The 11,583-nt window shown below is 53.1% G+C and overlaps 1 protein-coding gene across 5 annotated transcripts in view; it reads right to left on the bottom strand.

Annotated features, from left to right (window-relative positions):
• Positions 1-10,851, bottom strand: part of DNMBP (dynamin binding protein) — a 36,020-nt gene extending 25,169 nt beyond the window's left edge. For 2 of the 5 annotated variants that reach the window (XM_075758183.1, XM_075758179.1), the window contains exons 1-4: positions 10,778-10,851; positions 3,749-3,969; positions 3,464-3,629; positions 1,831-2,009 (exon numbers count right to left, since the gene is read on the bottom strand). In XM_075758183.1, the coding sequence (XP_075614298.1) occupies positions 1,831-1,975 (145 nt within the window). In that variant the 5' untranslated portion in view covers positions 1,976-2,009; positions 3,464-3,629; positions 3,749-3,969; positions 10,778-10,851. Of the gene's footprint in view, positions 1-1,830; positions 2,010-3,463; positions 3,630-3,748; positions 3,970-5,647; positions 7,674-10,777 lie in introns of those variants that run through there. The other 3 variants (XM_075758180.1, XM_075758181.1, XM_075758182.1) reach the window with 3 other exon arrangements.
• Between the last annotated feature and the right edge of the window lie 732 nt (positions 10,852-11,583).

An 11,583-nucleotide genomic window follows, 5' to 3' on the forward strand; every position in this document is an offset into this window, starting at 1 on the left:
GCATCATAGGAGCCATTGCTGGATGCCCAGCTATTCTGAACAGGCCACAGCCAGATGGGGCAGTGCACACTTGTTGACCGCCACAAGATACCACTCAGCTACTAATTTCAGTCCCGGAAGCACAGGACATGGCAGTGCTCGCTACAGAGGCCACTAAAAATGTTATTCCTATCTCTTATAATTTGTGGCAAGGAGATATGATGGAGCACGGGCACTTGGAAGTAGCACTTCCAGCATTCACTCTTGATGACCCAATATGGCATCCATGTTCTCCAATAAAACCTGGAGACACAATATCCTAGACACCCAGAACTTTGCACTGGGTTTAGGCAGTTTTTTAGGCAGTTTGGCATCTGCTGTCATTAACCTAAGGCGCAAGCAGCAGCCTACAGGCTGCTAGCCTCAGTGGCTTCCCTCACAGTTTTAACCAACTCTACCTCTTTTTCCATGTCTTAGCTTCCTGCTCTGTACATGGAAACAACCTAATGCTGTTAGAAAGGAAGTCATGGAGCTACACTAATTATTCCCCACAGAGCACTGAATATTATTATTGGTAGGCTGTAGCACCTCCACAACTTCTATTCAAAAGCACTTTTTCAATCCTCTACAACTTTAGCTTAGAAAACTGGGCAGAAAACTACAACAGCTGTTCCAAGGGAAAGCAGGAATGCAAGTGGGTTTTGAGTTAAAGGCCATTAAAAACCATTCTGTGTGGCTTCGGCGTGTTTCTTTATCTTTGAGCTAAGACACACATCTGTTTATTATTCATTAATAGCTTCATCTTCTTGACAACAAGCACATCAGTTATGCTGGGAGACAAAACCGTGGTGAAGTAGCTACTGGTGATTTCTGCAGAAGCAATTTGTGCCCGCTGACTTCAGCAGCTGCAGGATCAGGCACGCACTCGTTCAATGCCATTTATCAGCTAGACAGAGCACAGGAGAGAAGTCCTCCTCTCCACCTTTGCTCCTGTCCATCTTTGTTTTAGCCAGGAGACAGCTTGCGGCTGTTAGCAGAGCCCAGACTGCTGCTGCAATAGCAGCCCCATCTCCACGGCCCGGGATGAAACTCCAGACCCACCTTCATGCTGAAGACAGAGTCAGTCACACTTATGCTTTGAAGTGGTCTGGTTTTCATCTCCCTGAGAGCCCACACATCCTCTCAACATCAGTATTAAGATGAGAAAGAGCTGCTTAAAAAGGGACTACGAGACTCTAAGTGTTTCACTAAGAGCATTTTCCTGCTTCAGAAGTTTCTCACAACCCTCCAAAAGTCGAAGAGACTTGCACACTACTTCAGGCACCCAGATATTGATGGCAGCTTGTGCAGGAAAATGCTTTAAAGTGGAAAGGAGGAAGTGGGGCTGAGTCAGAGGGCTCGGAGGGACACATGGACTCTGTCACTGCGTCTCCCACTGACTTGACCTGATGAGGTCACTTGGATGTGGATGCATTTCCACTCTCAGTGCATCTGTTTCCTCTCTCCCCTTACACTACCACAGTGGGTCAGCACATAAACTAGCCAGGAAATGGGCTGTCCCACCACAGAGGATGAAGCACCTAGTATTGTGAAGCTCTCATCTCCTTGAGAACTGACACTCCACTCATCTCCCTCAAAAAACAATGGACAAGCTATCTGAATAGTCGACGCAAAGCTGACAGGAGAGCGGTGGCAGGGAAACTGCACCCTCAGTCCCAAGCAAAGTCCAGTGAAAGATTTAGTAAAACAAATCTGGTCCTGCACAGGGCTGGCCAAGGGAGGGTGTGCTCGTGGGGTGGACATTTAGCTGGCATGTCTATAGATCCAGGTGTAGGCATTTCCACCTCTTACCTGTGACACCTTCCTTTTTGCCGAGGAGCCAGAACTCATCCACCACAGCCAGCACCTCGATGACGTCTCCCACAAAGAGGGGCAGCTCTTCAGAGACACTGGGACAGAAATCAAAGACTGCTCGTACCACGGAGCCAGCCTCCATTGTGCGGGGCCTGAAGGCAGATCAGTACCTAAGGCTGAGACACAGTGGGAAGTTCATTAGCAGCCAGAAACACCTGAAATTATCACATATATGCTCAGAAAGTAAAACCCTCCCTGAGCATGAGAGGCAGGAACAGTGCGAGGGAGTCCTGTCCTGAGCTCGCCAAAGCCCCTCATCATGTGAAGCACACCACAGGAGCCAGGGGTCTCCAGAAACGCAGCCCCTGTGGTCCAACCTGCCTTGCCTAGCCTCTCTGGCTATCTCTGTGAGGACCCGTGTTTGTGCTGCAACAGGGGGAGAGGCAGCAAGAAAATTGGAAGTGAATTCCCGTCAGGAAGGAAGCAAGAGGAGGGGAGGAAGCTCAGCACTTCCCTGACATGCAGGGCAGGGCCCTGAGCCCGCGAGGGCCGGGGCGGGCAGATAGCACAACTCAGTCCCACCACACACACTCCCACAGGACTGGGCACAGGCACCCCCCTTCCCATGCCACTGCTTAGGGCCACGGCAACCATGTGCTGAAGCATCACACTTCTGCCTAAGAGAAGAGGCACAAAGTCCTCTCAGGCAAGCTCACCCCATCCCACTATGAATTCTTCCCACCTCTGCCTGGGCTGACCTAGCCTGGGCATCCTCAGACCTGGCTGGAAATGCCCTTTCTGCCTTCTAGGTACCAGGCTCAGCCATCCTGAGAGGCCTCATCATGGCTCTTGGCAGAAGCCAGGCTGAGATGAGGGTGCAGACACTGTCCAAGGATCTGGGAGACAAGGCTCAAATCCCCCCTGGCAGGGGACCCAAAGGGAGGCAAAGACATCCTCATCAAGGGCTACATCCTACACCCAGCAAGATTCCCCCTTCCTCTGGAAGTGGCTGCTGAGCTGGGACACTTTTCTGTATCATCTTTGCATTGCAACAAGCAACCTCACCACCAAAGCACTTTGCTGCACTGAGGCAGCAGCAGTCCTGCAGCTTCAGCTGCTCCTTCCCCTCTTCCCAGATCACTCAAAAGGGGAACTTAAAGGTGCATCTGTCCAAGGCAACCAAAACCCCTAAGATTATTCCTCCGCATCTGCACCTCAGACTGACAAGTGCTTCCCTTCATCTTCCTGTCCCACTGCAATTATGGGCAGAGCACAGCACTGCCAACAGCCCTCTGGTGCTTTCAGAGTGCTGCCCTCCATGACACTTGGATCTCAGCATCCTCCTGGCCAGCCCCCCCGACACAAGCTGCTTTCCTCCCACATCACAAAGACAGTCCTTGCTCCATCCGGCCGGACACAACTTCCCTGCAATAGGACCCAAGCTCCTTCCCTCCCAAAGCGTGCACAGTGACAGTCACCCTCCAAGTGCCACCCAGCTGGCAATACCTGCCCTGTACTCAGCATGGCTTGTCAAACAGTCCTGCCTAGCTAACAGCAGAAAGAGCATGGTGATGACACACACAACCACCCACAGCGAACACACGGGGTCCCTGGGGCCCTCACTGCCCACCTGAGTCCCGGAAAGTCAGGAAGACAGGACGCTAACACGAGGACGAGAAAAACATCCTCGCTGATGAGGTGCAGCCAACTTCCAGTGAGAGTGCCAGCGGGGGATCCAGCCAGGGAAAGGCTTTCTGCTGACGGGACTGCTCTGTTTATCCAGTCCGACTCACCTCCTGGGAACAAAGCGGGTTTGTACTCGGCAGGAACAGCTTCCTCAGCACGTCCCTCCCCACCCCCAGCCGTGCCCCCACGGCAGCCAGAATGCTGTGCCCCAGCCTCTGGCCACCCTCACCTCTGCCGTCCTGTCCGTCACTCCTGTTGCTCTCCACTGCCTTTCCTGTAGCACGTGGGCTCCTTGGGGCACAGGCTGTCCCTTTGTCACCAGCGTTGTGCTGGCTGTATAAACAAAGAGCTCAATATCCAGCAGCCGACAGCACTTTGCCACCAAAGAGATGAATGGACTGGAGTGAATCAGGAGCACAAAGAGCTGCAGTTCAGGGTAGCAGGAACCTACTGAGGCAGAAGGAGTAACAGTATTAAAAACATGACCATGTGGAGCAGGGAAAAAGATGGAAGAGCCATCAATTAGCTTGGAAATACTAAAGACAAGGAAGGAGCCTCGCGCTGTTCAAGGTGGGGTGGCCAGGACATGCCGCTGCATGCTCTGACAGGAACAGGAGAGCAGCAACAACAGCCTCAGCAAGCCCTCGCAGGCACCCGGGGCTGCCCTCCACCCTGCAGACAAGCTGCCAATTCCTGCGGCACAGGGTGCCACTGAGCTCAGGGTCCTAGAAATCCTTGCCATACTCTGAATATGCAAACTTCACAGCTGTGCTGGACAAAGGGAAAAAAATGTATCACAGCTGTAATTGCTGCCTCAGGGTAGTTTCTCCAGGAGCACATGATGGTATAGTGAAGTTTCTTGTGTTTCTTCTGTCAAAGGTGTAATGTAAGAGTGGGCTGAGGGGTGTGCAAGGATTACAGCACGTGTGCTGCAGACCCAAACCCTGGCTTTGCTGCAGTCACTGGGGCTGAGGATACGGCCCTCCCGCTGCCCTGGGCTGAGATCCTGCCCACGAAAACAGCAGTGTCACTACCTTAACTCACTTGCAACTCTGGGGACTCATTCATTAGAATGTATGAAATTTTCCAATGAGATAGAAGATCGAGAGGAGCAGGCAGGATTGCAATTGTTCCATCATGTATATATTAATTGCAGTTATAATAAAAGACAGGCACTAGCATATTCATGTGAAAAGCATCCCCTGAGAGACAGCCCATGAGGTAAGAAAGCGTGAAGTAACTTCTAAAACTGCCAAAAAAAGAATCCCAACAAGCTCACGTTCCCTCAGCAGTACCAAGAAAAGCAGGATCACTCCATGACTCCATCAGAGCCTAGACAGTATGCCCCTGTATTCAAAAGCAGTGAATCAACCTTGTGAGGTTTGCTTGCTCACTCCATAACATGAATTGAACACAAAATATTATGTTTTCCAGGATCTTGGCCTTGTTTTATTCCATGGACTGCTGCCTGCCAACATTTTCTCCAAACCCCCACCTAGAGAAGGAAGCCTTCCAGCATCTTCCAGACTGGAAACTTACTGAGTCCAACACTTCAGGCCTAATGGTGGACCCAAACTTCTCCCAGATCCACCCTAGATCTGGTGAGAACAAACATCCAGCAGCAGCTCACGGAGAGGCTCCAGCAGGAAGAGCAGATTGCAGGGAGAGCCAGGCTCCGCCTGTGATCCCCAGTGAGTCACGGCTCCTGACCAAGCACCATCCCCTCTCACCTCAAGGATGGGCGATCCCTGCCTGCTGGGGGGAGGGAGGGCTCCTCCACAACTGAGCAAACACTGGGACTTCAAGCTGGCAGAGGTCAGGGCTGCAAATTGCAGGACTCCTGCCCCCGCCTAGCAGCAGACGCACATCCAAAGAGAGCCTCACTGTGCAAGTATGAAGCTGCAGCGCGGCAGCGAGCTTGACCCACTCAGAACACAGTGTCTCTGTCTCGCTGCCTGATCCTGCACAAACTAGGTAACGTGTTCCTGGCGCCCAACTGCAGCCTGCCCGGTGCCAAGCTCTGGGCTGACACAACAGCATTGTGCAGCAAGGCAGAGAGTGGATTCCCAGAGCATTAATCACTCCCCCCAGCCTGCCTGCCTGCATGCTCAGCACACATTAACATTACCTCCATGGAAGACTGCCTATCCCATTTTGCCATTAGCTCTGGAGCGTGTCTGGTCCAGTGTGGGCTGATGAAAGGAGGGACCAGAATGAAATGATGGCTATTAACTCTGTTACAATATTGTTTTGAGACCTTCAGCACAGACTGGATCAAGCCACAGCAGCCAAGAGAAGGCATTTACACACTGACTCAGACAACTTCTTGTATCCCTCCTCTCTTCTTGCAGCTGAAATCAGGCAGGGTAAGGAGTTACAAACAATGGACTCACCAAATTATTGTCAGGCATTTGCTATCACTTAGATAAAAGCAGATCTACTGAAGATGGTGATACAAATGCCCTTTTTTTTGTATCTTTGATGGTAAGCGTAAGTGAACAAGTCATGGATGAATTTCTGTACCATAAAGAAACAGGAGGTCTGTCTTCCCTCTTTTTGCTGAAAGACACTGAAGCAAGGATTTCAAGCACTTAGGAACTAAGGCAGCAACAAGAAGAGACCATTTTAGCTGATTACAAAAAGCATTAATAGCCCCAGTAAAAGGAGAGACCCAAAGGGTTTGCAGACAGCTAATCCAGTGCTATACCTAAAGCACTGATCAGATCATGGGATAAAAAGCAGTGATGGATGGATGTCACAAATTTAGCAGAAAGAAAACCAAACTTCATGGGCATTATCACCACTTGTTTCCCTCTAAATAACACTTTTTGGCTTCTCACTCAAGAGGCAGTGCTGTTAGAACTGGCTATGGTCAGCACTACAGCACTGTAACCGAGAAACTAACATACCACCAAACAGACCAAAGAATGTGGTGCGGGCTTCCACAGGCACACTTGGTTTGCACAAGAGGGACAAGTGTATTCTTGTGCAGCAGATGTCTCAGTCTCTTTAAAATCTTAGAGCCTGCCTGAGCAGTCGACCAGGAAGGAGTCAGATTCCCAGAAATGGACAAAAACCAAATTTGTTGCAGAACAAATAAATAAATTCATATAACAATATTAAAGAAATACTGCCAGTTATCTTTTCTTAAAATTGAAAAATGCTGTGCATTTCACCTATGCTTTTTCACATCTTTTTCCACTCATTATAGCTTAATGCCTGTTCACTGAAAACACAATCCACCCCAGAGATGGAGATGCCCCTTGGCCTCATTCAGTGCATTCTCCAGCTGCTCGGTCTGGCTTTGATAAGAGATTTGCTGCAGCTCTCGCTGCACTCTAGGCTGCAGGATCGGTACCTAACGTGCAGTGGGAGGAAACCAAGGGTGCTGCTTGGCTTCTCGCGTGATTGCGTCAAGCTTACTAATGACATGTCGAGGCATCTTCCCTACTCTTTTCCTCTGTTCCTCCCTGTGGTCTCCAAATCTGGACAGCCCTCCTTATCCCACTGCATCTCCACAGTCTGCACAGTCCTCATCCACGTTTCAAGGGCAGGACATTGCCTGCACACCAGCACACCCTGACCGCTCGTGCCAGCCTTCAGAGCCACCCCATCACCCGCAGTCAGTCCCTCTGCTCGGAGCAGAACATGTTGCTCTGTAAGCTCCTGGAGGTCCTTGCTCACCTGCACATTCCTGGGTGGGATAAACAATACCCTGTTAAGCCAGGCCGCCTGGCTGGAGATAGCGCCAATACAGGGACTGCGGCTCTGGCAAACTGCAGAGCTGACCCTACAAACCCCAGAGAACAGACAAGGCAGCAAGCAGGGCAAAAACCCGCTGAATGGTGCGGAGGAGAGAAGCCTTCTCCCACCCAGGAAATGCTGACTGCTGCAGCCTCTCATTAGGATACGCTGCTTGTCTCAGCAGATCGCAAAGAGCCTCCCCCTGAGGTTCACATAGTGGGAAACAGGAGATCTCCTCTTATGCACTCCATCTCCTAACCCCATATGGCTCCCAGGCGGAAGAGGAATCTCTTCACTTTAAAAGAAATAGCTTCTTTTCCTTCGTCTGTGACCTGACATACAAAAAAAGCATTAAAATGAGTACATTTAGGTTGGATCGCCAAGCCCTCCAGAAGCAGGACTGCCAAGGACAAGGACAAGGGCAGCTTGAGCAGCTTGCCTCCCACCGCACATGTGTGACAGTTTGAGTATTTGCCCCAGCAGCTCTGCCGCGTACCACACAGGTCATTCAAATGGCTTCTTCTTCCCTCCAGCTGGGCCCTGGCTGTCACAGCATTTTCACCTGCTCCACTGCAGGACGTGGCTGAGGACAGGCTGGTGGCATTTGTGTGGGGTAAGCATAGCTTGGGGAGGAAGGAAGAGGAGCTCGTGCTGGGCCAGGCAGCAAGCAAAGGAAAGTCATCTGGAAACTAGAGCCCAGCATCAATTTTTAATGCAAAGTAGAACACCTTGCCACAACATGTGAGCAAGGAGACTGTGATGGATATTTTATCTCTGGCACTGGGAATGCAAGCACGCAAAGGCCAGAACGCCAGCTTAGGATACAAGTTTCCCAAATTCTCTATGGAGTGGCTGCACGCACCTTATAGACCCCATTACTGAGTCCTGTCTTCTCCCACCCCACAGCATGCAGTTGTCTCTCCTGCCATTTTGCAGATAGGCTAAACCAATACAACTTAGAATAAGGAACAGAGAAAATCCCAAGAGCAGCACCCCTTCTGCTGTGAAGTACCCATGGCTGGGCTCCCAGGGCTAAGTAGTATACAATCACAAAATTATTGTGATTATTGTATTGTCATTACACCTCAAGTACGTATCCGAAACAGGTTGAACTGGGGCTACAAGGACATTCCTCAACACTGGAGTGCTTGACTTTGCACCCTGAACAATATTTTTTAAGATAGCTTTTGGACAGAAGCCAATTACGATGCTTAGGTTGCTGAGCAGGGAGTCTAGAAATCTGGAAATTACTCAAATTTGACTTGGAAGCTCTGCCCTTTGCCCGCCTTTTGCTCCTGTTCTGCGCTGCTCATTATCTCCAAAGCACCTAAATCCCCGGCAGGGACTCTGCTGATACCTGGCATCACACGGACGTCTTCCTTTCAGAGCCCCTAGGTGCTCATGAGAAGGAAGCAATAGATTTTATTTCCTAACAGAAAGGTTCTAAAAATAGGAGAAAGTAAAGGCTGTGTTGCTCAGAAGTAAGCTTGAGCAATTCTTAGCATGCGATTAGAAAAATATTTTTGCTGGAGATTGAGGGGAAATTATCAGTTAAGGTAATGAAGTGCTAAGGTAAGCACAAGTCAGGGTGTTCCACCCAAGCTGAACATCACCACCGTCACAAAGTCCATCTGAACAGTCACCCACTGCAGGGACACCTCAACTGCAGGCTGAACCCTGAGACATCACACAGACACACTTCCCACAACAGCTATCAGAGCCGGTGCTCTGCAAGGCTCCGAGGGTCACACCTTCCCTCTCCCCTACCGCTCATTCCTCCTGTCCCATTGCTAAGTTAATACTTCTCTAAAATCATTCTATGTTCGTACTAGCTTTTAATGTCACTGCTAATCCTAAGCGGAGCAGCTGGAGAGAGAACTGAAACCTTTGGCTTTGGCAAAGCAGAGGATTTCAAGAACAGAAGAGCAGAAGAAGCCAGCTCAGAGATGTGGGCATTATCAGCACTATGGAGGGCCTCGCAAACAACAGGACACATTTAGATGCAATGCCCAGCACGACTTGCAGCCAGAGAAGTGAGTCAAGATGAGGGGGATGATGGTGACGTCTTGTAGCACGGTAGAGGCTGTATTTGGCAAAGCATCTGCAAAACTGTGAATTCTGTATCTACAAACTCTTTCAGGCCTTTTGCTGAGGAAAAGACAGAATCGTAATGGAAGCGGAGGAGAAAATAGCAGAGGCAAGGGGAGAGAGAACCTTTTCAGAAGAAAGTGAAAGTCATGTAAGCATGACAAACCTCAAAGCAGATGTCAATGCTTATGACACAGCTAGAAGCTTCCTAGGTACTATGGCAAGAATGAGATGTGAAAGGACGGAGGTGGGGGCAGTACTTCAAACGCCAGAAACGGCAGCATGTTTGAACTCAGAGGCCAAATCGTGTCAAGGATGGGATCAGCTGAGGCACTGCTCAGGGTCAGCAAAGGAGCAGCAGCAGCCTCTCAGGAGGTGCTGAGGGAGAGCCAAGCTTCCATCCCTCAGTGAGGCCACTGGAGGAGGCATCTCCAGTTCATCTCTGCTAATGTACAAGGCAACAGTATCAGGCTGGCAGCGACCCAGAGGGATTTGCGTTTCCCAGAGAACAGGATGGAACTCTCAGGAGTTTCTCTTCCCAGGCTGGTGCAAGCAGAGCGGGTGCTCTCAGAGGAGAGCTGCAGCTTGGAGCTTCTGCTCTGTGTGCAACCACCTGTGCCACCCTTCATCAACACTCCAGACTCTCTGTGCCAGACCACTCCAGGCCCTGGACGCTCACACTGTTTCTACGGGGCCAGGTGCTCCCCTGCAACAAACTGTCCAGGCACCGCCAGCTGCCACCAGCCGCATGCCTGACCAGTGGGTGACCACCCCGGGTTACCACTGGCTGCACAGACACGGCTTACGAGACCAAAATCCCAAGAGATGCAACGTGGGGCGTAGATGGGCAGCTCCCGCTGTAACCCACAGCTGCTCCACATTGCCAAGGTGCCTGAAGTGCTCCCAGGGCAGTGTGGGCACCGTGGGAAGGAGTTGGCAGGGGACAGCGAGCACCCAGCTGGGCGCGCAGGGCAGGAGGGCCACACGCTGCCGCAGCCCGGCTGTTGGTGCGAGGGGAGAGCACCCACCCGAGCTAGCAGCACCCACCCGAGACAGCAGCACCCACCCGAGACAGCAGCACCCCAGCCAGGGGCACCCGCCACCCCCGCGCCGGCCAGCGCGGCCCAGGGCAGCCCCCGGGGCACGCAGGGCCTCGGCCTCAGCGAGGTGGCGAGGGGAAGAGGGTGCCGGTACGGGGTGCGAGGGCAGGAGGCGCCGGGCGCGGCGGGAGGCGGCGGGCTGAGCCGGGGGCCGCGGCAGAGGCGGGGGGCCGGGCCGCGCCGGGGGCCCGGCGGAGGCGCAGGCCGGGCGGCCGCGGGGGCGCGCAGGGCGGGGGAAGGCGGGCGGGCGGCGGGGCAGCAGCTAGGCCGGGCGGCGGCGGGCAGGGAGCGCCCGGCTCCGCGCGGCCGCTCCGGCGGGTCCCTACCTTCTCCCGGCCCGCTCCGGGCTCCGCAGCCGCTCCGGCCCTGCGGGTCCCGCTCCCGCCTCCGCCCCCCCGCGGCCGCTCAGCCCCGCCCGGGCCCCGGCCGGCCCGGCCCCCAGCGCCCGCCCGGCCTCGCAGGGCCCCGCCCGGCCCCGCGGCCCGCCCCGCCGCCCGGCTGCCTCCGCATGGTGGTGCCGCTGAGAGGCGGCGGCCGGAGCCGGCGCGACGAGCCGGAGCCGCCCCCGGAGCCGCCAGGCTGGGGCACAGCACCTGCATGCCCGGCACCCGTGCCAGGGCACCCAGGACCCCGGCGCGGAGCAGGACAGGTAGCTGCCTGTGCAAACTCTCCTTGACTTCGTCCCTACAAAGCACTGCTGCCTCACAGGCACGGGCAGCACCGGGGCTCCCCTTCCCCGCTGTTGCCTTCTGGGAGTCTCTCGCTGCCTTGTGGGCTTCAGCTTTGGCAGCAGCTGACGAGTGGGTCTACACTGTCCATCTGGTGCAGTCTCAGTTTTGCTGCTAGGAGCTGGCTTTGGCTGCTTACGTACACTGTAAGATCACTCCAGAGCACCGAGATGGAGAAAAACAAATAATAAAAAAATCCCAAAAACGTGACAAGGAGGGCCAGTTTGTGCATCGCGTAGGGGTCAGGTACACCGAGTACACTTGGTCCCGCACTGGTTTTCCTGACCAGCCAAAAAAAGCCTCCATGCCCCAAGGGAGACCATCCCTCAGCAACACACTGTAAAGCCTTAAGTCTCTCAGCCCCCAGAGCAGTTATCGCCATTTGGCGCTTGTTTGTGCATTTA

This window comes from Balearica regulorum, chromosome 7 (assembly GCF_011004875.1).
Source record: "Balearica regulorum gibbericeps isolate bBalReg1 chromosome 7, bBalReg1.pri, whole genome shotgun sequence".
Lineage (NCBI taxonomy): Eukaryota > Metazoa > Chordata > Aves > Gruiformes > Gruidae > Balearica > Balearica regulorum.